Consider the following 27912-nt stretch of genomic DNA (forward strand, 5'->3'; position numbering starts at 1 on the left):
TGAAGAAAAAGTTCACTTTATTACAGTTTAAACTATTCAATACATAACAGATTTTTATTTTCTGTAAAAATAGAAAAAAGTGTCGTGAATGCAGAAAGAATATTTTAAAAGAAATGGTTGTGTGTATGTATGTGTGCGTGTATGTGTCATTCAAATTCCACATTCAAAGAAGTCAGACCATTCAGAATTCCTTTCATTTCCTTAGAAGCTGAAGCCACCACACGGTACATTAGTTTCTGTGTTGAAAGTGTAAGCCTCTTCACCTGCATCTGGTGCAAGATCAGCATCCTCTTCATCCTGCAAAAAAAAAAAAAAAAATTTTTTTAAATTTGCTTTGTATACAAATTTTGATCAATAGCAATCCAGACACCAAGTGATAAAACTTGACATTTGTCAAAACATTTTACTGCAGTTCACAAAGCAGTTTTGGAACTCCAAACTAAACTATTTCTTTAGTAGTTGTTGGAGGACAAAAAATGAAGCAGACAATTGACAGTTCAATTTAAAATTTGTTCAGATTTAATACTTGAAATAATTTAGTTAAAACTGCAAAATTCTGCCCAACAATGAAAGGATGAATCCTCTTATCTGAACCATAATTTTCTATAAAATATCCCTACAATTATATCATGAAACATCCCTATAATTATACTATTGAAATTATGCTAAATTTTGCTGAGTTATTAAAGCAAATATCAAAAGAAATTTAATTTCTAGTTACAAACTAGAAATTGATTTCCTGATCGAGATTGTATAAGATAGGAGCTACATGAGCCAATAAACAATGTTATTGCTTATAAGGACTTTTCAACCTAGATATCAAAATTAAACAGATTCTAAATTTGACCATAACATGGACCAAATTTGTCGATTGGTCAATATGGATGTTGGGTTGTATAAGGCATTGTTAAATCAAAGGCCCTTTTCATTGTCTATGTCCTTAAAATTTATTAAATGGTAATCACTTAAGCAAAATCTCACCTCACTACCAGATTTTTTTTTTTTTTTTTTTTTTTTTTAATTCTAGTATCTGAGTGTTCTCAGTTCTTCCTGCTCTCCATTATAACAACCAGCAAAAAATTATGAACAAAAAGCTTGCAGTCCAGTGTCCCAGCCAAGTAGCCCCTTATACTTCAATCTAAATACAAACTTACTATGAAGGAAAAACCTACCTCGTCTGAAAAGTATTTTTCTATGATGCTCAATGCAGCTTTGTAAACGTTCTCATTTTCATGAGCTTGGAGGGATTCAATCTTATCGAGGCCGCCACATTCCTCAATCATCATGCAGACGTGTGAATGTTGTCGGATCTTTTCAGCAGCCTGGACAAAGAAAAAATACATTTAAATTAATGTGCAAATGTTATTAAATGTCAGCATTCAAACCGGTTGCTGTTTACTTGTACCTCACAATGGTTTAAGAAAGGGAGAGGGAAAGCAAAGAACCGATTTATGGGAGGCTTAGCAATTGAAGTGAAAATGTACCTATTCTGGCTAAGAAAAAGTGACACCTTATTTAATATTTCTTGAAATTATAAACACATTTGTCTAGTTTTGCATCAAAATGTTTCATTGAACTTTTCGAATATCACCAAAATACATTTTAATTTATTGTAAATAAGTTTCTTTATAAAATTAGAAAAAATCCTTAGTCAAATTTTTGGCACCTTATTTTAAACTCCAAGCAAAAAGTCATGTAGTTAAAGTTCAAAATATTACAGTGTTCTTTAACAAAGAACAAATCCAGAATTATAAAACTTCACTTTAACCTAACACACAAGATGGCAAAAATGAAAGAGCACGGTGTCAATTAAAGACAATTCTGGAAGCATACAGTGGAGTTGATACAAATTAATCTAAACGTTTTTATATTTCAATGTCAACAATTTGAAATGATCAATAGTTTAATGCTCAAAACCTTACTGGACGAGGTCGGAAAAAAAAAAACTTTCACTGAGCTGTTAAACAAGTTGTATGAGAAGTCGAAAAGGACCTGAAAATCACAGCCAAGAAAATATTGCAACATTTAAGTTATTTCCATTTAAACACTAAATACGGAAGACAAATAGACTCCAGGTATATTGACCATGCATGGAAGACTTAAAGCCCAATTACATTTTGCCAAGAAACATTGATAAAGAGTCAACACTGGATAAAGCCAAAATATTTAGCTTTTTGGCCACTAGGACATTTGTTCGGCAAAAACCAGTGAAGCTTACAATTCAAAGAAAATCTTACTGACAGTAAACCATGGAGGAAGCCATGGTTTAGAGCTGTTTCTTGGCTAATGGTACTGGAGAACTCAAAAGTTAAAAGGAATCATGAAACATTAAAATTTATAGTGAAAAAAAATTTAAGGAATTCTGAAATTCTCAATCTTAGAACAGACATGGTCTTTCAACATGAAAATCTTAAACTTACTGCAACATTTAAGAAATGGCTGTCAGATAATGTCGGATAATAATGTCGGATAATAATGTCGGATAATAATGTCGGATAATAATGTCGGATAATAGAACAAACCAAGCATACGGATCTCCCTCCACAAGTGGAAAATTTACTTTTAAAAAATTCAAGGATTGGTTATTGAGAAAGGACAAATGAACAGGAGTGAATTACTAGGTCCAATCCCTCCTTTGTCAGGAGGGGGGGGACAAATAAATATTGCAGTGGCTAAGTCAAAGTGTACTTTACCCCAATTGGAAACCTGGGCTATTTAAGATAAATATCAAGAAAAAAAAATAAATTGATAAATTGGGAAAAAAAAATTGAAGGCACAAATGGTAAAAAATTTCCATTGATGTTTGTTGAAACAATAACGAATTATCAAAAGTATATGACGGTTGTAATTAAAAAAGTCTTTGCAACTAATTCTAATTTTTTTTGACTATTGCTTTGTTGCTTGTAATTTGTTAAAAATGAATGTTTACAAGAGAGTTTAAGTTCAACTAAAAAGTTAACCAGTTAAGGATTTTATTCCTATATCGAAGCGATAAAATTGGACGCCAATAATTTTAATATAAGGACAGGAATGCACGAGTATTTTTCATCAATAGTTTCAGATTTTGATTCTTTCAAAATGCCCAACTACAGTAGAACCCCAGGATACGGTAGCCCTAGAATACGTTTTGCAGGTTACAATGTAGAATACGAGGTTTTCCCTCGGCCCCCTGGTTATGGTATTTGCCTTACAGTGTTATTATATACTGCATTTTGTTACGAATTTTTAATGCCATATCCCGGGGTCCTACTTTGACAGTTTTTACTTAGATTACCATAAAAACCCATATAATGTGCATATATTTTCAAACAAATGTTGCTGGAATATTGATAGTAAAATGAATGGATTTAACAACTTATTACCACCAGCAAAGAAAACCAAGTTAAAACTTTATGGCAGTGAGAAATTGGCACACACATTTTTCCAATTCAGATTTAATTAACGATTGTTGACATTTCTAAAAAAAAAAAAAAAAAAAAAAAAATCCTAATAAGTTTTATATTTTGCCGACTCATCCTCTAACAGACGGACACAAACAGGTCAGCAAAACAAACTGATTTCTTTGAAATATCAGATGTGGATGCTTATAAATGGATCACGAGTTTATACTTTAAATGCAATTTTTACCCATGTTGTTTAAGAAAATACAACAAGGTAGTTCTAAAAAGCAGAGTTCTCACATCCAACATTTAAACTTACATTTATAATAAAATAGAAGGGGGGGGGGAGAAATCTTGCAGACCTTCACATCAATATTTACAGAAGTAAATCAATTTAGTTATTTCAATATATGGAATTGTAACCATGCAAGAATTCGACCAATTTAATTCGCTTTTATATTTTTTCGCCTTTACTAAAAGAAAAAAAAAAAAAAAGTTATTACTTACCATCAAGATATTCATGAAGGCATCCAGAATGACAAGAACAATCTTGGAATCTTTTGTAGTCAACAAGTTTGAGAGCGGAGGAATCACATTCAGATGGACAAGGTGGGCAACTTGTTCAACTGTACCACCAGAGGTCAGATTAGTCACAGCCCAAATAGCTTCCTTTTGGGTCTTGAAATCACCCTGCACAAAGAAAATGTCCAATAAGATCTTGTCTTGTTATATGCAACTTTTTATTGTATATAAAAATATTAAATCGATTTGAAATCAAAATTTGACCTTTTGGAATGTTGCATCAACACAAAATTCAATGCTGGATCGTGCATGCATTTTTTTTTTTTTTTTTTTGAATGCATGACTTGAGATTCTTAAGAGACTTATCGGGTTAACGCAAAGCTCAAATTGCTTTGGAGTTTATATAGAGTATCAGAATAATTTGAAATTTAGACATGCACACACACAAATTAGGGATGTAGGATAAGTAAAACATACCATGGTATTTTGAAGCCTAATGCTTATCAGAAGAGAGAAGATGCTAAGTAACCAGGGATGCAATGTTTAGTGATAACTACATTTGAAGCAAAATAACTGCAGGAAGAGAAAAATATTGGACCTTTGGGAAAGAAACAGAACTAAAGTGATCTGTGATATAAAAGGAATTAGCTTTTATTATAAAATTATAAACGTAGGTGTGTGTGTGTGCGACGGTAGGTTTAATACGTGTGCATATGTGCATTTAAACTCTCGGGAAGAATATAGGATAAGTGATTGAAAGAGGCTGTTTAATCATACGTAAAAAAATGGCTTATAACTATGGAAGAGGTTTGAAATAAGGGATTCATGCTTGGTCTGTATATATTAGGGGTGTCGGAATTACTTTTTTTTTAAATGAAATATAAAAGATAAAATAAAAATATAAGTGAATAAGAGGATAAACAAAATGGTAGAAAAAGGGGATAAAATAAAGAAAAAATGGGGTAAAAAGCATAAAACCTTTATTTTATAAGTTAATATAAATAAAGAGGTAAAGTAACGTTAAAAAAAAAAAAAAAAAGTACAATGGGAGAAATTCTTAAGTAGCAAAGGTGTTATCCAAAGTTCTTAAGTCCTTGTTGAGTGCATTAGGGTTTGAAATACCATGGTATAAAGAGCTTTACTTACTCTACAACCCTAATTGATGTATCATCCTTATTGAATAAATGAATAAATCTGTATACATTAGTATATATATATTTTTATATTGTTTTGATATATACAAGTGATCTTGTCTGTACATGAAATGTTCCAAACTACCGGCAACTTTTGGTCTGCAGATTGTAAACTATGTAAGAGATTCAGACCTGTGAAATATTTTGCTTTTAGCCAGTAAACAAAAAAAAAAAAAAGCTTAGAAGGCAAAACTGAGAATGAAACTTGGCAAGTATAAGTAAATTCAAGGTGCTCTCTACACATGCACAAATATACATTTATGTATAATTTAATTTTAAGTTGATATTTTTCATATAGCAGTGAATACCGATGGGGCTAAGTTTTTTTTAGTTTCAATTCTAGCTGATTGTACCCAAATCTTTTGAACTTGAAATCACTATATATTGGGCACAATATAATATAAAATCTGTATAAATTAAAATTAAAGTATTTTATGACTGGGCAACACCGGGTGGCTTACTAGTACATAAGTTGCTTCAAATTGAATATTTAGTAAAAATTCAGATGTTAAAGTACATACGTAGACTACAAACATTTAGAAATTAACAGAGGGAAACGTTTTGTAATTATTCCCTACTTTTATAATTAAAAAAAAAAGTAAAAATTTAATTTAATCTTAAGATTAAATCTAATAGTGTGGTCCATATTCTGCACAAGTACCAACTTTTAATCCATCACAAATGCATAGATTTGTTTTAAATGTGGAATTTAACTGAAAATAGTTTTCAGAGGTACTAAAAGCATTTAATAATCTGATCAACTTAAATGACATTTTTATCAGCAATTGCAGTCATCCATTCTCATCTGAATTCAGGTGCTTTTCAGCTTGCAGGCAGTTTCTGATAAATATAAAGTTGGGGAAAAAAAAAAAAAAAGCCTACCTTTGCTAGTTGATCAACAATAAGAGGGATTAATCCACCATCGATGACCCTCTGTATCTGGGCACTGTTTCCAGCTGTAATATTAGAAATAGTCCAGGAGGCTTCTTTCTGGATATTTGGCCTCGGATGCTTCAGTAAAGTTAGGAAGATGGGAAGCGCACCACATTCAATTACAACCTGTAAGAAATTAAACAGATCAGCTCTGGGTTTCAAGGAAGGAGGGGGATTAGCAAGACAAATTTGAACAAAGTTTTTAAACATAAAAAGTTTTAAATATAAAAATGTTTTGAAATCCTTATTTGACTTAAGTGGAATTTCTGAATGTATAACTTAATCTGCCAGTGAAATTTATTGGTCAGAAAAATTAAATGTCTGAAGAAAATTTGTTCTTGTCCAGCATTCCCTATATTAAAAGCAAGGTAAAAAAAATCTATCATGTACATACCTATGATGAAGTGAAAAATCATCCGAAAATCACAATTGATGAAATAGTTTTAACATACTTTAAAACCACTTAATCAATGCGAACCTGTACGTAAGTTAGTATGAATTTAGTTATCTCCCTTTGTTTCTTGGATACTCCAGTTCATTTTTGGAATATTTTTTATATATTGGTACATAAAAATTTTTAATAGAGGAATTCTGGACAACCAAATTGTTTTTTTTTTTTTTTTTTATTTTTTTATTTTTTTTTATAAACCAAAAATGTTTTTCACTACCATAAAGAATTATCTGAACAAAAATGGTTGGACACATTTAGAGATTCCATTTTTCTTGTTTTTTAAATTTACAATTATGTAAGGACAGAGTTTAGAATGAGAATTTAATGAAAATTTGTATATTCTGATTAAATTGTAGGACAAAAAAAAAAAAAAAAAAAAAAAAAAAAAAAAAAAAAAAAAAAAAAAAAAAAAAAAAAACAGCTAAAATTCTACATTTGTATTATTTAAGTGACAATTTGATCTAATGGCCAAAGTATTGGTCTTTAACATTGCCCAAGTGTAACGGTGCATATGAACGCATGGGAGGATATCAGCTGAAGCGAAAGATAGCTCGCTTGTGAAGAGATTAGCAGCAGCAGCAGAAAAAGGTGCATATGCAAATAAGGAAGTGTGCATGAGCTGGCATGACACGAAAAAAGACGTGCTTGAGGCAAAAGTTAAATGCGCGTCAAAGAAAATGGACATGTAAAGTCGAAGATAAGAATGGGTCGGCTCCAGCTGGCATGCAGTCAGGATTGGTTGGTTGGTTGTTTTACGGCATATGAACCCTTTTCGGGTTATTTAATGCCGAATCCAAAGATTCGGAAGAAAAATTTTTTTTAATAGAATATATTTGTTTTCACGTCGGTTTCTATTTAACCCATAGTTGGGACCCTAACAGGTACTACCACTCAGGGTCAGAGTGGACCTGCGAGCAATGGTAATTAAAGGGTGGCTCCACACTCCCCAAAGCTTACAAGCTGGGGCCTCACCACTAGATATAGTTTAAGGTAATATCCAGGACCTGCAATCAGGAGGAATGTGTGCCACGCTAGACAGACAGGTGGCAGCAAGAGACTAAGTGGTGTCAAAACAGAATATCTTAAAACTTTAAAAATGCTGACCTGGATTTTTATTTCCTTTGTAACTAAATTACATGAACTCTATTCAATTTATACTAATTGAAATTAATGTATTCTTAAAGCTTCATTTATTATTGGAGGGGGAATATCTTGTAGATAGATATACGTCCCAAGCATAGCCTTTTTAAGATGAGAGTGAGAATAGTCAGGATACCAGTCTCCAGATTAAAAATCTGGGATGCAGGAGCATATTTGCTAATATGCTATGAGCAAGCAAAAGAGGAAAGCTTACTTGTGTTTGAGAATCATCACCGGTGACAATGTTGCCCACCGTTCGTAAAGCTGGAGTTATCACAGAAATCTTGTAATGTTGAAGCAATTCGATCAACCTTGGAACAACATCTGGAAAAAATAAAAAGATCGGACTCAAACTATAAATAAATGCTAATTAAGTGCAAACAAATTTTTTGCATGGGAATAGTGGTTAGCTAACCAAACAGGGGAAGTGTTAAGATTTTAGTTATTGTCCTTAGATGCTGTTAGGTACAAGATGCTGGTGGCCTTAGTAAAAATAGTTGCATTAAAGACTGAATTGAATTGCAGAAAATTAAATGTAACAACACATGGGTGCATGGGAAATAGCAGCCAAAAGATGAATGGCAAGCGATTAAATTAGCAACAAGAGCTGCACTTGAATGCGTATGCAAACTTGGAAGTGTGCAGGAGCTAGCACAAAAAGAAAAGGGACACCAGGTGGTAGAGAGAAGCAAAGTCTACGTGTAAAAAAAAGTCAGACTAGAAATGGCTAACAATGGCTGGCATGTGGTTGAAGAAAAGTGTATGCTGGGCGAGATGGAGAAAAACTGCAATAAACTTGTTAAGCCCAGCTTGATTGGTTTTGTTGGTTTATCCCTGCACCGTTAACAAATGCAAGAGAACCCGCAAGATTGTATCAGCCAAAACAGACATGTCAAGCTTGGATTTCCCAAGCAATCTGAAAAATAACCCTTTGTTTAGATCTAAAAAAGCAACTTCAGCTTCAATGGAATAGTCACAGTAGCACATCAGATACATTTAATAGTTGTTCTATATTAAAGCTTTTGTGCAAAATACATACAATATAGAAATTTTGGAAATTTAAATTCGAGTAAACTTGAATAATCAAAGCTGAGCTCATTTAAGCCGACAAAACTCCAATTTTCATTCAGTATAGTTGTACCATGTTATTAATATCAAGTACTTTGCTACATTTTAATAACTCATTTTAAACTGGAAATAGTTTCAATTTAATTAAAAATTTAACATGGCATCAGATAGGTTCATAAAACTAGTCATGAGACTGCATATGTGCTCGACATTGTAAGGTCGAGCCAAAATCTTATTTGGAACTTCATGTTGTATGAAGTACTCCCAGTTATACCATGGACCAATTTTTTTGACTAACCTTTTATGAAGGAGTTACCACTTATGAAGGCATGAAAGCCACTTGAGAATAAAGATTAATGAGTGGGAGATAGTGAAGCAGTGATTACTAGTATTGGAAATCTAGAATTTGATTTAAGGAACTCGTTTCAAGAACTTGTGTATATTGACTTGGAAAACCACTGTTGCAGTCAGCTGAAAGCAAGCCCGCAGTAGAGTTTTACAGGCAGGAAATTCTATGAAAGAAATTGTTCATGAAAAGGGAGTTTAGAATTAGGTGCAGAATAGGGAAAATTGAAATTTAACTGGACAAGTGAGACTATAGTTGAGCATTTGCCATTAGAAAAATATATAGGCTCGCAACATTTTATGTGAAAAAGGTTGCAAGTGTTATGTAATGGATGGCTGGAACCATCATACATAACTGAAAAGAAAAAACTTCTTTAATAAAAGATTTAAAAGAGTGGGCATCGAATAATCGATTGTCTACCAGTTGAAAAGAGAAAGTGCTTACGTCATAAACAGAAATCGGACGACGATTTTTTTGTTTACAAGACAAAGAAACGTGACATTCCTCGTAAGCTCTGGAAGTACAGATATTGGCATGAGTGGTAAATTCACGTGTCGGTCAGCTAAAGATAAAATCGGATGATCATCTGAGGTCAAGAACCGGCAAAGAAATTGTCAAAACGTGACTAAAGAACGCATGTTCTATTATCGATCAGCTGATTGACAGAACGCGTGGATAGGAAAAACAAAGCGACAAAATGCCAATAAAAACGGTGAATCTAACGAGAAGAAGCAGAGAGCTAGCAGAGAGAGGAGAAACAAGGGACAGCACGTGTTGCTGAAGACCGGATCGTTGAAACGTCATTTTCCCCTCCTCAGAACACTGTTACCATCGCGGTGAACTTCAAAATCACCAAAAGAAAAAAAAAGACGAATTGTTTTAAATTGTAAATATATTGTAAAATATAATTTTATACAAAAAACAAACGCAATTGTGACTTACGTCTTTTAATGCATATTTTTAAGTTACGGCTGATCGTTCTAAGTTGTCAACCGCTTTGTTTTCAGGTTCAACGTTGTTATAACATTTTTGACAATTGACGAGAGGCAAGATAAGGAAAAAGTGCCAGTCTAAGGTGAGATAACTCACTAGTCTTAACTCGTCATGACAACCGCTTAGTAAACAAGTGAACCCACGGACGACCGACGTAATTAAAACTGCTATGTACCACAGCCAGGGAGTCCTACGCAGTACTACGATTTCCCAACCTGGGGGCCACACCACAATACAACACAAGGAGCAAAATGGACATCACCTAGGTTTCAAAGGCAGCTTTGAAAGCTGTCAAAGACCGGTAAAAGGTGCTCACGAGCAGCTCCTTCCAAAATATCACAACAGTACTTCATTTTAGGATGATGCTGAAGCAATGCTTTAATTCAACCAAAACCATTCTTAAAAAAGGTAATTAGATTAATACTGAAGCCTTCTAGAACAAAACAGGATGTAAAATGAATGCTCTTAGAATAAACAGCCTCTGAAGTAGAATCAACCTTCAATATAGGTCATGGACATTTACAAAACGTCTTCAAACAGGAACTAAACTAAGGACAAAAAATTAGATGTTTATACTTACTGCTATCAATGACAGCTTGGATCTTTTCATTGGGACCATCTGTGATGTAAGAGAATGCCCAAAGTGTATCAGAAAGAACTTCATCGTCTGTGTGTCGTAGGAGGCAAGAAAGTGTTGGAAGACATTTTTGGATGGTGGCAAAATCAGGAGAAGGGTTCTTGTTTCGGCACAAATTAGAGATTGTCCACGTGACGTTTCTCAGAAAACCAGCCTTTAAAAATTTTTTTTAAATTGTTAAAATTTAGCATACACTTTGATAGAATTCAGGAGTTTCAAAGATTTTTCAACAAGAATGGAACTATTAAAATCAATGCATGCAGAACATTTTTAGTCTCACTAGAAAAACTTGCTTTTTATGATTCTCCAAATAAGGATTTGGTGTTCGTCCATAGAAAGTAATATATATATATATATATATATATATATATATATATATATATATATATATATATAATGAAAATTGATCAAATAGTTTAAAAAAAAAAAAAAAAAAAAAAACAATGGGAATTCATATGCATTACAATGTGCAAAGCTGATTTTGAACAGTTTCCAACAAGAAATTTTAAAGGGGAATAAACTGATTAATTTCAAAATGGTGAGCATGTCGCTTAACCATACAAGCTAATTTTTATTTTATCAATTTGCATAAATTTTGATGCATCTTTTTGTTCCATCATGAGTATGTACAAAGATACTTCTAAAGAAGCACCAAGGAGAGTAAAGTTACTATCTTCATAAGCACACAACCAGTTTGGCTCTACTCATCCTATAGTTGCACTCCTAAGACAACCATAGTCACCATGGCACTAAAAATTAGTCATAAAGAGAACAGTATTTCTTCTACACTGCCCAAACAAAGTATACATTTTTAATTTAAAAAAATGCAATTTGTAGCCATTTTTTTTCTTGCAATTCCTTACAGGATTGAGCCTCTGGATTAAAATTTAGTGCTTGCATATACCTTTTAAACCAACACATTTCGGGTTAAAACATTACACATCTTTTTGAAATTATAAATTCAAATTAAAATGATCCACTGCATGTACTAAATATATTTTTTAAAATACATTAGGAAATGGTATAAAAATGACAGACCTTTCAATCAAGGGAGATAAGTCAGTTTGTACTATTGAATTGGCTGCACAACTCTTCCACATTCAAACATGAAACTCCATTCAGTAAATTCTATTTTAAGTGGATCATTTTTGTAAATACATAATGTACTCACTTGAAACGAGGTATAAAAGATGAATACACGAGCACCAAAAATTTAAATACTTACAGGAAGATCGTGTTTGGCAAGACTCAACAAGGGTTGTACAATCCCATTCTTGATTACAAAGTCTCTTAATTCTGGTCCATCACCTGCACAGAAAAAATTAGCCAGGTTTGCAGAGATCAGTAGGAGCGGGTACATGCGAAGTTAAATTTTATGGCAACCATTTTTTTTTTTTTTTAAATTACTTAATGCCAAATCTAATTTTCAATAATGTATTTTACAAATTTTTAAATTCTCTAAATATTTACCATGGCACAGTTTTATACAAGCACTTTGAAATATTAAAAAGGCAAATTATATGCAGTACAACTAAACCCAAAGTCATTGGGGGGTGAACAGGCCAGGAGTAAAAATTACAAATAGTTAGGTGTGGGAGATGGGAGGGTTCAAAGGCGAGACCTACTAGTAAGCATATTTTCAAAAATTACATTTTATCACATTAGTCATGAATTTGTAGTCGGGACAGGGGTTGTACAGTTCCTCTTCCATGGAGGGGAACTAAAACAGACTACATTAAAAGTGACCAATTATCCATTGACAATGTGGATGGATCAAAGTTAATATTAAAATGCAAGATAAATTTAATATAGAAAATGGCTTCCCTTGCATAGTCTTAGAAGGTCCATAGTCTTAGAGAACTGATATGGACCCACTGCTTTTAGGAAAGTCTTTCAAAAACGAAACTTATATTGCCCCATATTGATCAGTTTAAAAGAAATCAAATTGTCACGTGTTGTGACATTATGTTGAACAAAGATGGCGGCATAGTTCAGATCAGATCCTGACTAATTGGCAGTAACCAAGATGGCGGCCAAGAATCAAATGCGGTCCGTAACGTATTTAGCGACGAACTGATTGAATCCAAAGTTCGACAATTTTTATACTAACTTTGGAAGGTTTTTATTGGTTGTTTAGCACAGCCGGTGGTTATAAAAATGATTGGCGAATTTGTCTCATACCCCCATTAGGAGTCAAAAACATTTAATCTGCCATTTGAAAAAAAAATTTCTAGTCAAAAATATCTTCGTAATAGAATTTTAAAAAAGTTTCTAAATAATGGATATCCTCTAGCACACCAGTTTTGAAAAGAAAAACTGGTTACACCATACTTTTAATTTTTGATCATCTCAAAGTGATTAGAAATGTTCGAGAAACTGCTTCAAAAACTTAATTGGTCACAAATTTAGTTGTGAAATTGAACTGGTCGGAAAGTGCTTTTAATTTAATAAAAAGGACTGAAAATTCTATTACTTTTTTTTTTAGGCCCAATAAACAAACTAATGCCTTTTAATCAGTTTTGGATGATCTCAAAATTCATTTTGTGACACCGAAACTATTTTCAAATTAGCATCAATTAGGATCGGAAATTTGTATTGTCATTTTATGCATTAATTACCCCGGGCTATCATACAACTTGAATTTAGCATGTTCATCTGACTTTGCCATTTCTTTCAAATTTTAATACAAATTTGAATCAAATTACTTCCAAAAGTATATTATAAAAAAAAAAAAAGAAAAAAATCCTACCACCTACCAAACTAAAGGACGAAGAAACTTCAACTTATCAGTTGTGTTAGAATGATAAAAACGTCACAGTTCAATAAAAAACTTTCGATGGTCGTTTAATTCACATTGAAGTTTTGGATGTGCGATGCAGCAGATAGAATTTAAAATAAGTCAGTGAATGTTTCAGTATGTCTTAATTCCGCTAAAGAGGATCAGACGGTTTTAAGCTGGGATAATTATGGCAAAAATCACTGCAAATTTTGTAGAACAGTCCAGAGTCGAAAGAGAAAATGCTTAGTCATGTAGAAGATATTTTTTATAAATTCTGGATTAAATGTTATTTTCTAGATATTTTGGCTCATTAGACTCATTGTAGCACTATATAACCTATATAGTGCTATATATGATGTTCAAAGATAATTTACCAGAAAATGTATGCAAGTTCAGAGATAATTACTAATTTAAGATTATAAATAAGTCAAGTTATGCTTTACAAAGTTTATTCATCCATTTCACTTTGTCCATTTTAATAGATTTCAAGGTTGGTAATGTTCTTATTTCCAAAGTTTTGCATTGTGAGAACTGGCATAAAATATTAAATTTCTAGACAAGACTAGTATGGCACAAAACTAATTTACAAACAAATAAAAACTCCATACCTGCGATGTTGCCAAGTGCCCAGACTGCCTGTTCGCAAACATGTTGATCACCAGATGACAAGAGATTTACGAAATGAGGGACGGCACCAGCATTGACCACTGCACTCGTTTGTTCACGGTTACCGGAAGCAATATTGGTCAAAGCCCAGGCAGCTTCAAATTGAAGTTCTGGTCTAGAAGAAACAAAAAATTCAAGAGTTACTTTAATCCTAATTTGAGTACATTCAGCAGTGCAGCAAAACATGGGATTACGTAGGAAGCTTCAAAATTAAGTTACCATGTCAAAAAAAAAAAAAATAATTTCCCGAAATTTTTTTTTATTGCCTAGAATGTCACAGGCAACACAAGACAGGCAGAGATTTTTCATAGATTTCCTTTTCCATGGGAGAGGGGTTGCTGTAAACTGTGCTAGTCAATTATTTAAGCCTAAGAGTTTTGGCAGCTAAATACATTTTAGAATCTTAATACGATCGCATGTGTTATTTTCTGTATCACGTTTACATCCAGGTCGTTATGTACTTCCATTTCACGTAATAAATTTTACTTAGAATTATTCATAAGTTCTGGTTTCAGTTATGGCTGATGGCACTTCAATCTATTTTTTAATAGAATTATCAAGAATTCTTCATAAGTCTTGGTTTCAGTTTTAGCTGATGGCACCTTAGTAATCTTTAATTTTATCAAGAATTTTAAGTTTTAGTTTCAATTATAGCTGAAGGAACTAAAGTTTACATATAACATTAACTATATACAAAATCTGCAAGAATTAATATATTTAAGCATATTTTACAACCTGGCTACACCGGGCACCCCTGCTATCTTGGATAAATACTTTTGCAGTTTTAAAATAGCTACAATATCAGAAAGTCTCCATTTACGCTGAACATCTACAGAATGCCAATATCAATATATTACATATGAATCAGTCCCATCTGGAGTTTCTAGATCCTGCTAGTATTTACATTAATTTAAGAATGTAAACTTAATTAGACAATTTAGTTGACAGAATAGAAATGTGTAAAAACATCAGGTGATTATCTTCATGACATATGCTAATATCATTTAGAGAGGGAGATAGCCTTTGATATGTGGGGGATTTTTTTTTTTTTTAGAGTTTGAAGAAAAGGAGTTACAGCTGATCAGTCATAATGGCTCGAAGCGACGAGAGAGTCCAAACACCTATCAAATGTAGCAACCTAGGACTAGTGTTGCAACTTTCCAGGGGGGGGGGGGGGGGGAGAACAAAAACTGGAATAAGTTGCCGAAAATAAAACCCAAGGCTTCGTTCTTAGGGAGAATTTTCATTGCAGCTTTCCGTCAAAATGGACCAGATTCCCAATTGGTCAAATTGGAAAATGAGTGTTATTTATCATGTAAAAAAATATGTACCTTATTGTTCCAGCATAAACTATTTAAATGTATATACAACTAACTTTTTACAATCATACATATATACACACGAATATTACCAGTCGTTAAATTGTAAAAAAAAAAAAAAAAAAAATAAAATAAAAATAAAAAAAAATAAAAAAAAAAGTGCCAGGCACAAACTCTCATAACTCATTAATAACCGAACGCTTTTACCGATGTGGTCACAATTACAGAGGCTATGACATAAATTATAGTTATTTCAAATGAAAGGTAAAGATTAGCACATGCACACTTAATGTTATAAATTTAACTTCATTAAAGTCAAAACATTTCACTCTGCAATTTGTCAGCTCCTTTAGTCATTAATATTTTGCGTTGTTTTAGTGTCCCAAATTGTATGGATTAAAGTTTTAAACTTTAAAAAGTTTTGTATTTAAACTAGTAAAGTTTGTTTTATTAAAGAATTGTAATTTTTCTTTTCAATCAATTTAACCCTCAGTCGATTTAAACTGCCGATAAAAAAAAAAATCCCCCGGTAGGCATGTGTACAACAAACCTTGAAACTAATGGTTAGTGAGATTAACAATGTTGAAAATTCTTGTATTTAAACTAAATGATAGACCTACAAAGTGGTTGAAATTGTCTAGAAAGATTTTAGGGGACTTCTGCTTGAAATAGAAGTGTTTCTACATGAAGAGACTAATAATTTTCAAATATTTGTCCAAGAGATCACTAACAATGCCAAGTTGGTGCGTGTATGCGTATGAGAAGTTTTTAGCAGACATAAGGTCCCCTTTATATAATACATGGCAGAAACCTTTACACGGAAGTAAGAAATTCTCAATTTTACATATGCAGAGGGTTGCTATGGCACAAACTAAATCGTTTTGGTTTAAAATATGCAGAGTTAAGCAATTTGATGAATTAAATATACAGTCCAAAATGAGTGTTATATAAACTCTTACCGATCTGAACTCTTGAGGAAATCGACCAAATATGGAATGATACCAGTTTTGATTATCACATCAATGGGTGGATTACGTTCTTTAGATAGAAGTCGCCTGGCAGCTTGCGTCGCTTCAAGCTGGTTCTCGAGAGCATTTGAGCAGACACCGTTAACAATTTCTTCAATTGTCAAGGAGCTTGTACCCTTAAAAATAGAGATTGTAATAAATTTTTTTAAGTTTGAAGTAAAAAAAAAAAAAAAAAAAAAATAAAAAATGTTCATCTGCTAGAGTTTAACATTCAGTTGCAGTGCATTGTGGGAAAGGGTTTGACAGTTTAAACATGGGGGGGGGGGCCTTTCTAGTTAGCAAGTTTACTTCCACATTCCCAGCATAGTGCTACCAGAAGCAGTGAGAAGGCAAATCAATTCCTTCACTTATTTCAGAATAAGTATTGTGAAATGAAATATTGAAATAAAACAAGCCGCGCATGAAAAAAGTGATGAATGTGAGACGTGTGAAGGGCCAATGTTGCCTACACATTTTCGCCAAGTTTCAGAAAAACTGAATTGATGGAGCAAAAGTTATGGGGGTAAAAACTTTTTTTTTGCAATTTGGGGGCATTTGCGACTCCTTTTCAGCTCCTGAGAATAGAATCCCAGTGAAAATGAACAAACGTTACAGTTTCATGCCTTAAGACATGTATATTTGAATTCATCATCATGGAAAGCTATTATGTAGACATACATATCAAGTTCTGGAGTAATATGAAAAAAGAGCCCCAAAAAAGGCATGTTTTTTTAGCTCTAAAAGTCCCAGGGGATGCAAACAAGAATTTTGCCAAGGTCACCCATACTGAATTTATATTAACAATGGCCTCCACATTTTGGCTAAGTTTCAGAAAAATCTAATGGATGGATCAAACGCTATAGGGCAAAAAGGGTCATTTTTGACTGAGCCCCTGGGGATGCCGAATCAGAGTGTAAATGGATAATGGTACAGTTTCAGGTCTTAACATATGCATATTAGAGTTGACCGTGAAAAACGACTACATGGTCAGACATATCCAGTTTGTAGAGAAATAAGAGCCACAAAAAGGCATTTTTAGCACTAAAAGTCTCTGGGGTCGTGAACCAGAATTTTGCCAGGGCCAACCATACTGGATTTATATTAACAATGGGCTCCACATTTTGGCCAAGTTAAAAAAAAAAAAAAAAAAAAATCTAATGGATGGATCAAAAGTTATGGGGAAAAATGTCATTTGACCTTTTAAGCCCCCGGGGGGGGGGGGATGGGATGAATTTTTTAATTTTTTTTTTTTTTTTTTTTTATTGTGCACATCTATTTAATAAAACAATGTGACAAAATTTCAGGAAAACTAATGAATGGTTATCTGGCAATAGTCTGGACTAACAGACGCAACTGAAAACATGTCCCTCTCAGAAATTGGGGACCAAAAGATTTTTTAAAAGCGAAGGAACTAATTTGCCTTATCACCGCTTCTGGTAGCACTACAGAAATTAGGAAGCATGCTAGCCGGCTATAACCTACTTTTCAACAGAAACAAATCTGGCAGAAGTAGACAGATTTTTTTCGCATCAAACATTTTAATATCACAACACCATTTTCACTTCCTTCTAGAGAAGTTGTTTTTGGTTTTAAACAAAACGAAAACTGGGCAGTTTACTTCTAGAAGAGAGTGCCTTGAGGTGGGAGGAACCAATTTCCATAAGGAGAAACTATCTACCACAAGCAGTTCCCAATCGCGAGGAGATAACAGGTTTTTCTTGTGGGGGTGGTCCACCTACATACAGCGCCTGATACTCCCAAATGGTCACCATTTAGTACCAACAGAGCTCAATGTTAATCTGATCCACTCGTACGTCAACATGATTATATTGTCAAACAATGAATTGAGAGTTTACTAAAAACTTGGTGTTCCACTAATTTCAATGATGTTTTTATAAACACCAGTTTTATTTACTGGATTAAAGCAAGAGGACCAACCCTTCCAATACTCTAGGGCTTGGATAATTAAAATCGTATCCCTATTCTTTCAAACAAAAAGATGTAATTGAACATTCTTAAGGCTATCCACCGAAGAAATACTAGAAAGACACAAGGAAGGGGGAAGGGTGTCACCCATGTTCACAAGTTTCCCATCCAAGACTTCCTAACACATGTGAGGGAGGTTGGAGAGAGGGGGGGGCATTAGAGTCAAATTTCATTAAAAACTTAATCTGATAATACCAAAATATATTCAGTGCTTGTTTTAAACCAACACATTTCAGGTGGAAACATTTACGTATAATGGCAAAGTATAAATGCCAATAAAAAAATAAAAAAAATAAATAAAATAAAATAAAATTGGAGTTATGGCCGCAATTAAAGAAAATACCGAAAGTTTGTATGATGCACACATCAGTCATGGAACAAAGATGAAGTTCTCAAAATCATGTTTGTTCTAGTTTTTATTCAAGCAAATCAAATTTGCTGACCAAGTGTTTTTGGCCATGATTAAATATGAAATTAACATGTACAGGTGAAAAATAAGCCTTATGTTCAATGCAATTTAGTAAAATAAACGTAAATTTTCATTTTAGTTTTAACACTGGATCAATTTACATAATTTTTGGAATATGACATTATGTAATGAGTATGTACAAACTTGTTTTTACTTTTAATTACTGCCATAAGTGAATAAGCACTAAAATTTATCAAATTTTACTGTATTTTTAATGTAGAAGAGTTGTGCGACCAGTTCAGCATGACATGTTACTAAAATGAAAAAAGTCCATTTTTAAACAGAAAAATTGGAGGATTTGTTAATACACTCAGCACATCCTTAATTTTTCATAACTTATAATTTTGTCAGGACACAAGTAATGGACTCACCTGAAAGGCGATTAAGAACATAAACACGACTAAACCTTTGATTTCTATTGAGGACTAACCTGATTACGTTCTTTCAATGGACTGATCGCATCATCTGAGAGATCTCCGATGTTCCTCCTCTTCATAGTCTGATCATCTTTTCTTTGCTTGCGGAGTTCCACTGACATTTCATTCCTTCGACGTCTCATTTCCTACAATGATAAAAGATGAAGACAAAAGTTAGTCGTTCATTTAACTTTTCACCGCAATAATTTTTTTGAATGAAACCCAGATGTGATGAAAGTTAGCGTGCATACACGAAGATAAGCCCCTCATTCAATCATGCAGACATACTTTGAAGAGTTGGGCTGACAAGCCATACAAGTAAAATGTTTTTTGAAAGGGCGACTTTAAAGTACAATTTAGTGAAATTAATATAAGTTTAGTTTGAAAATACACAGGAAAAATTTGCTTTTACATTTCAAGTTAAAAAAAATATACAATTACCAAAGATACTTGTGCTTTGCACAGAACTTTGCTGGACACATGGGTACCTGCTTTGCAGGAGTGGATGCAAGACCCGCATCAAATAACCTTAATCTTGAAAAATGGTGTGCATGATTTTAATTCACAAATAAGCATGTGTCAAAGAAAGAATATGGAAGAAAAAAAAAAAAAAAAAAAAAAAAAAATGGCTAGCACACCCAACAATGTACAATTTTCAAATATTTTTTCTATTGCCAAATTTTGGGATCAGGAAAGTTTAAGCAGAAACTTTCTATAGAATACAGTTTATTGCACAAAACAGTAATCCTGTATATAACTTGATTGCAGAAATTCCCCTCTGCACCAAATTACTGTAGATTTTCATTAACATATGCCACACAACTGTCTAAACCTTCAAAACCTGTCTTGTGTAACTTTACGCTTTATACACTTATTCACTATAATTAAATCCTATATTACATCATAGGAGGGGCATCATCATTGCCCAGATCTTTAGATGAAGTAGTTCATATTTTCCCCTCTACCTGAGAAGTCCTCCCACTTTCCTCAGACAAGACCGGGTAAATATATAACCATTACATTTATTTTGATCTGACCCTTATTAACTGGATTAAACACTTGTATACATACTATTACACTTCACTATTCGAACAATTTCTCCCTACTAACATTCCTTCTATTGGCTGCTACCATGAAATTTTATTCCAAATCATACAAAAATTGAACACATCAGCCCTTGTCCGCTCGATCACCATGCATTTACATAAATCATTTATAATTTAGTTTACAGTTACACAAATCAAAGTCATAACTTCCATATAGAGAAGTTAATGCAGCTACATCTGGTGATGTAGACATCTAATGAAAATACTGTTACTTCATTCTAAACTGGAAGCTTTCTTCATTTAACCATTTGATTTAAACATCATTGATGGCTTGTCAAAAGTTATAAAATGAAAATATGAACGCAACTGGCATATGTTTATGAACCCCGCTCCCCCGAACATTTTAATTGAAAACTGATCCGACAATAAGTCGGATTTTTATTCATATTTTTTCTGAAAATTAAGTTTGTAATCAATGAGTTTTACGTTAAACATTAAAAAAGGTTGTGGCATTGGGGGGGGGGATTACACAAACGACTGCCAAATCTTAAGAGTTCACTTTTCTTGGGGGGTGGGGGGTTATGTATAACGTGTTTGTTTATTTTCATTTTGAAAACAAATTCAATGAGAGTCAGAAAAAAAAATAAAATAAAGTCAATCGACAACCATGCATGCGCACCTACCCATCTTCCTTGAATTGGTTAACATTAAACTTATTTTGATGGCATCTTCGTGGATCAATGGATACTGGGTCTGCTTACAGGTTGAACATTTGGGTCCCATACGAATTGTTTTGTGGAAAATTTTAACATTTACACAGTGTCATTTTTTTTTGTTTGCTTTATTTTCCCGTTTTTATCTTTTCCATGCTCTTTTTTGCAATAAATATGTACAAGTTTTTTTTCTCCATTCTCATAGGATTGTTTTGTTTTTATCGAAATTAAACAAAAACTTCATTTGTTTTTGGGGTGTTTTTGTTTCGGAGGGGGGGGGGGTATTTTTATTTTTCCTTACGGTGATAGGTGACAAAATATTGCAGTAATTAATGGAAGAAAGGAATACACAGAAGTTTCGTTTCATTTCCTTTGTATAAGATTCCATGTTTTCCTTAAATTTCTATTTAATAAAACTGAGACAAACTATTTTTAGTCGTAGGCCAGTAAGTAACCAGTCAACATTACCACAGCTTCAACGCCTAAATGGATTTTTTTCAGCGGAAAACGTTTTTATGACAGCACGTTTAATTGGAATTTTTAAAAACCGCCACGGGGGAGATAATTTAAAGCACGGACACTCCCTCCATCTAGCTTTTCTTCCTAAAAATCGAACCTTTTGCTCGGTATCAAATTTTTGCTGTATAAAAAAGGGAAATTTTGTTTTGAGGTCATTCCATAACGGATACGTACAATTTAAATTTTTTTCGATATTTTCATTTTTTAATGTATTAAACTGTACAAGTATCCTTTTTTAAATTGAAAAGGAAATGCAATTAGTTTTACGTGGCGTTTTTAAAAATCCAAATAAAACTTTAATTCCAAGATGTCTGCCTTCAACGTGCTGTCATAAAAACGTTTTTTCCGCTGTAAAAAAAAAAAAAAAAAAAAAAAAAATACTCGATCAAATTAAGTAAAATTTTTTCGGAGATCAGATCAAAACGGATACGTACAATATCTTTTTCCAAGATTTTCATTTTTTTAATGTCTTGATTAAACTGTACAAGTACCTAAAAGTTCAGTTTCGTTTCTTGTAATTTGTTTAAAATTTCCAAACATTTAATTTTTCGTTAACAGACTTTCCATTTTAAAATCCATTTCATGTAAATATAATTTGCTTAAAAATTTTCCGTATGTTAAAACTTTTTTTTTTTTTTTTACAAAGGCATCAGCATCACTACTTAAGGCCAAGAAGTCACTCGAGGATAAGGGTTAAAGAGTGTACAGTAGACAATTGGACAATAAAGTAATTGTTAGTAATGGAAATTCGGTAAAGTTTTTAACTTATATGGAACGGCTCATCAAAAACTTGTTCACGTTAGATTTGAAGACAACCATATTGTAGTCAGCTGGAAAGCAGGAAAACGGAAGACACTTCCACAGGCGTGCAGTTCTAAGCTTTGTTCATGAAATCTACGCTTAGGTTCAGGCACAGATAAAGAGTGGGGGGGGGGATTATTGATAGTTTTCTGCTAGACTGGTGTTTGAAAGTTTGACGAGGGGGGGCATATTGGAGCTCAATCGAGCACTTGCCATGCAAACGATAAAGCAGAGAAACTCGCAACATCTGTGAGAAAGAGGTTGCAGGGAAGAGAAAAGGACATCCCCTACAAGGCTACGAAGTCTATTTTGAACTATCAAAGCAGAAGTCCTTTCTAGCAGCCTGCCCAGATTTGGACGTACTTGGCTCTTAGAGAATTGCATCAGCGAGATCTACTGGATATCGATAGAAGGATCCCACCATTTTTCCAGCGCCCTTGGCAACGGATTTAATGTACGTGTTCCATTTCAGATCAGGAGTAAATGTCAAGCCCAGAAGCTTGTCAAAACATGAGGCCTCCAAGACGAGCCATTCATTTCAATTGATGCCAGATGTGGACCAAAGTGTCGATGTAAAGATAAAAGCTTGGTTTTAGATGCATTAAAAGTAACAAGCCACTTTCCATATTGTACCAGTAGTGTGTACCACCACCACCACTTGCTCAAGATCAGAGGAGAGAGAAACGAGAGAACTTCGTCGTTTACGGTCTTAGATGTGCTGTCATAGGTGTGTCGGAAATTTCGTGAAAAATATTGAATAATTCCGTCTTTTCAAGTTTATAACTAAAAAAAAAAAAAAAAAAAAAAAAAAAAAAAACAAGCCCTAATTATTTCAATTAAAACGAGCAACGACCAAAGTTTTTTTTTTAAGGTTTTAAACGTCGGACTTTACAGGTAAATTTCTAAAAAAAAAAAAAAATTTTAATTTGAATATATTTATTGATCTTTTATCTTCAATTTGTTATATAAAACTTTGGTGAGTAATTTACTTTTTAGACACTTGAAAATGGGGGGGGGCGTGAATTAAAAAACGTTTGTCTAAATTATATTGTTTATTGGAAAGAGCATAAAATTTCACATTGACCCTGAAAATATCGTAAAAATTGTATCAATAGAAAAATTGATACATTTTTAAAGTTTAAAAATTGAAAAATACTGAGCTCGTAAAATTCAATTTCATTTAAAAAAAAAATGAAAAAAAAAAAATCTTTTACTTTTTATACAACTTTAACAGTTTATTTTGGAAGTATAATCCATAAAAAAAAAATAAACCCACTTTTAAAAGATATTACGTGTTTATATTTTATTCGCAGTTTCGCGTTAGGGGTGTCAAAAATTCTGATACACCTGCCAGATTAGTAGTGTCGGCAGTCTTGCAGTTGAGTCCCGGCAAAGTTCGACAACTTTAGAAGGGTCACATCAGTATTTTACAGTCAAATCATGATTACGAATTAGTTTTAAAATATAAAAAATATTGATATTAGGAGTAAGCACTTGATTAAAGTAAACGAACAAAATACATTTATAACTATTTAACAGAAAAATTTAGAAAGTGTATTGTCTCAACAGAAAGAAAATAAAATCTGAAGGAACCACGTAAAATATAAATTTATATATACAAAATAAAACTTTGAAAATTAAACATTTGAGTGTATTATTGTCTTATGCTTTTAATAATCCGTGGAAATGAGTCTTTTCTCACGCCGTCTACACAATTCTTCCATTAGATGGAATGGAAGATTTTCATATTCTTTAAAACTAATTCGTAATATTCGTGATTTGACAGTGTAAAATACTGATGTGACCCTTCATGAGTTGTCGAACTTTGCCGGGACTTAACTGCAAGACTGCCGTCGTGTTATCAGCATAAATGTCTACGGATGATGTAAGGATGCGATTCGGGAGATTATTAATCAGGAAAAGAGTTGGGCCCATTCTCTTGTTAGATTTCATACAACAAGAGTGAATTTACTAAACAGGAGAAAATTTCCATTTCATTTTTTTTAAACAACCACAAAAACACTTCCGTCCAGTTTTAAAGAATCTTATATTCTCGTGTAACGATGAATGGTTACAAGGGAGATAGGGTTGTCATAACAAGATTGAAGTTTTTTTATCTTAAGATTCGACGCCATGTGCATTTGATTGCATCGAATTAGTCAAAGAAAAAGTTCATCTGTAAAAAGAAAAAAAGGGGTTTGTATTACTGTACACACAGATTCGGAAAAGTTCTCAAAAAAAAAAAAATAAATAAAATAAATAAATAAATGTTATCAAAGGCAAGATAAGTTACTTTTCTACCAAACTGGATATATTTTTCGTGTTTTTATTCAGCTCGAAAAAACATTGTTTACCGATGTATTGGAAAATTCAAGATGGCGTCTGATTCTCTTTAACACGGTAAGTTTGGGAAAAGGTCTTATAAATAAAAAACCGGATATAATACTGTTAAAACCCCGCTCAATATATGTTACCGTGACATAGGTTGACATATTCGGCGGGTTTTTAACAGTATTTTGTATAGTTTTTTTTATTTATAGCACCTTTTCCCACACTTACCGTGTTAAAGAGAGAATCAGACGCCATCTTGAATTTTCTAATACATCGGTAAACACTTTTTCGAGCTGAATAAACATGTTACATTGAATAAAAACACGAAAAATATATCCAGTTTGATAGAAAAGTAACTTATCTTGCCTTGATAACATTTGTTATATATTTGTTTTTTTGACAACTTTTTCGAATCTATGTGTACAGTAATACAAACCCAAAGCTTAAGTTGTGAACTTTTTACATAAGCATAACCACTTATCAAGGCCAGAGACCACTCGAGGAAGGGTTAAGAGTGTACAGTGGTCAATTGGACAATATAGTAATCGTTAGTAATGGAAATTCGGTAGCTTTATTAACTTAAGTGAAACGGCTCAAGAACTAATTTTGTTGGAACAAAAGTGGTCCACTTATTGATCCGCGCTATTTTTGTATTTAAGTTTGAAGTTTGTTTTTACTAAATTGTCATAGTACAGAACATATACAAACCAACCTCCCCCTCCATGTTAGGAATGGATTTCTAAACATTTCAACGGATCAATAACTGCGCTAGTACCCAAATAACGTTATTTTTAAAACCATTCTTAACATGAGGGGCAGAGTTCTTTGTAAATAGTGCTTTCAAACAATGTTAAACCTTAAAATTTAAATAGGCACCAATAAGTTTAATTTTTCAAATTTTATCTGGAAAAGTTAAAGTGGTAACAAAGCCTTACAAATTGTAAGAAATATTGAAAATCTAAAATCTTTGTTTAGACAATTTTTTTAAAGATTGCAGAATCAGGGGACATAACTTAGACTGCTTATTTTGCTTATAAAATATATAAATCGAAGAGAACTGGAAATTTTCGTACGTTATAACAAAACGAAATTCAAATATTACTGAAATATTTGAATTTCAGTTAAATGGTGCAAATACATCGTATGACATTGGGGGGGGGGCTAAATCTGTCGCGTGCGTTAGGTCCTTAATTTAATTACTGTTGAACTAAATTTAGGGTACTCATGCAAAGTGTGATCAGTGCTGAAATAACGTTATTTAAAAAGCCATTCTTAATATGGGGAGGGGAGGATGTTTTATACCTATTCTGTACTTTAATCTTACAATTGAATAAAAGAACTTTAAACGTGGAAACGATTTAAAAAAAAAAAAATAAAATAAAAAAAAATAGCGCGGATCGATCACTCTGCATTAGTACCAAATTGTGTATTTGTTTCCCACCAAAGCAAATTAGGCACAAGGCCGTTTTTAATGTGGGGTAAAAATCAGCTCCCCTAAAAGTAGGCAAAAAGGGGGCACTCGTTACCAAAAATAATTGTCCCATGTCCCGGTATAGAGGGCTTCGCCTCCATTGACTGGTACAAATTACCTTAAGTGCAGCAATAATCTGCAGAACAGACACTTTGAACTCGGCCCAAAGGCCAAGAACAAAAAGACAAGCCTCTATTAGCACCAAATTTAGCACTTATGCAAACTTGTCAGAACGTGGACCCTGCGTAAACTGGTTTTAATTTAATAGCCGCTCCCTGTGGTTCTTTCACTTTGTATATCTCTTTATCGAGCGTACTTTTTTTTTTTAATTCTTATTTCTTCAATTAAGATTCATACTTTTATTTCGTGCTTGTTTTTATTTTATTTACAAAACTTTTGAAGCAAAAAATCCAAAAGCATTTTGAAGGTGTATGAAAATATTACCAAAATATTTAGTGGGGAAAATATACAGAAAATACGAAATAAAAGTATGAATCAATTTAATTAAAGGAATTAAAATATACGCTAAAAAAAAAAAAAAAAAAAAAAAAAAAAAAAAGTCTGAATCGTACACTGTAGGATATACACTAAGATCAAAGTTAAGAACCTCAGGGAGTAGCCATTAAATTAAAACCCGTTTACGCAGGGGGCCACGTTCCCACGAACTGCCAATAAATGTAAATATTTAGTGGGGAAAATATAAAAACAAGTCTAAACGAAAGCCATTCTTAACATGGAGGGGGGGGGCTTTTCGTGAAAAAAGTTGTACTTTCACCTAATTTAAGATGCTATTTTTGTAATTAGTATTCAAGTTCCACGATTAAATTGGGTGCTAATACAGAGTGATCCGCGCTATTAAATCGTATTTCCAAGTTTAAAGTTTTATGATGGATGTAGTCTGAACGCGATTTCTATTACTCCCGGGCATTACTCATTTGGGCACGATCAACGAGTTCAGTCTAGCTTTCACTTAGCGGGGAAACAAATTTATTTAAAAAAAAAAAAAAAAAAAAAAAAAAACTTACCGACATATCTCTACCGAGATTTTTGTAAGATTTGAGACGTTCTGGATCTTGCTGCGGCATTGTGCTAATGGAGAAAGAAGACGAAATTTAATTGACGTACAGTAGAAACCTATGAAGGGTTAGAATCGAAAAGTTAAAATTTAAACTGCTTTATTGGTTTTGACCATTATTTTCGAGTTTACAGCAAAACAAAGATAACAGTCTAAGGTCCGCCATTATTTTATCCTAACGCAACAGTAACACTCAGATTTCAAACTAAATAAACGCTTTAAAATAAGTTACAATTTATCCAGCTACGTGGAAGACTAATTTATCTTCTCTTAAACATTTTAACCAGATTTTTGTATATATTTATAAATGTAAGTCTAAAAGGTCAAAAACATCTATAAATTAGATACAATTACTCTTAAAATTGAAAAATAAACTATAAAACGTGAAGTGCGAAGTTAAGACTAAAACGAAAATAATATCTACAGTAATAATATTTATATTAACAAATGTCTTAAAGATTTAAATGAAACATAAAAACGTCGATATTTTTATCTTGGTAAATAAAATATAGAACTTACTTATTGTTTGAAAATAAAATCCAAATGTGGAGATGACGGCTTACTAAGAAGGAATAACGAACAGGTTCCCTTTCTCTCAAGTAATTTTAAATAGGAACGGTTGGCCTCGAAACTTCTTCCGATTGGTCAATT

The 27912-nt window shown here is 32.8% G+C and overlaps 1 protein-coding gene across 2 annotated transcripts; it reads right to left on the minus strand.

Moving 5' to 3' along the window:
• On the minus strand, window positions 1–27912 carry LOC145263071 (importin subunit alpha-1-like). 2 transcript variants are annotated; one of them, XM_080119935.1, is made up of 12 exons: window positions 27781–27912; window positions 27212–27275; window positions 19320–19451; window positions 16387–16571; window positions 14051–14223; window positions 11889–11971; window positions 10607–10817; window positions 7834–7943; window positions 5978–6154; window positions 3888–4070; window positions 1173–1322; window positions 1–297 (listed from the first exon to the last, which is right to left on the minus strand). In XM_080119935.1, the coding sequence occupies exons 2-12, from the start codon at window positions 27269–27271 to the stop codon at window positions 202–204; spliced, it is 1560 nt and encodes a 519-aa protein (XP_079976061.1). In that variant the 5' UTR covers window positions 27272–27275; window positions 27781–27912; the 3' UTR covers window positions 1–201. The 2 variants fall into 2 exon arrangements, with proteins under 2 accessions (XP_079976061.1, XP_079976062.1); XM_080119936.1 differs by lacking the exons at window positions 27212–27275; window positions 27781–27912 and adding an exon at window positions 21035–21925.

The sequence above is a fragment of the Euprymna scolopes genome, chromosome 38, assembly GCF_053919585.1.
Source record: "Euprymna scolopes isolate OS-2025 chromosome 38, ASM5391958v1, whole genome shotgun sequence".
Taxonomy (NCBI): Eukaryota; Metazoa; Mollusca; class Cephalopoda; order Sepiida; family Sepiolidae; genus Euprymna; species Euprymna scolopes.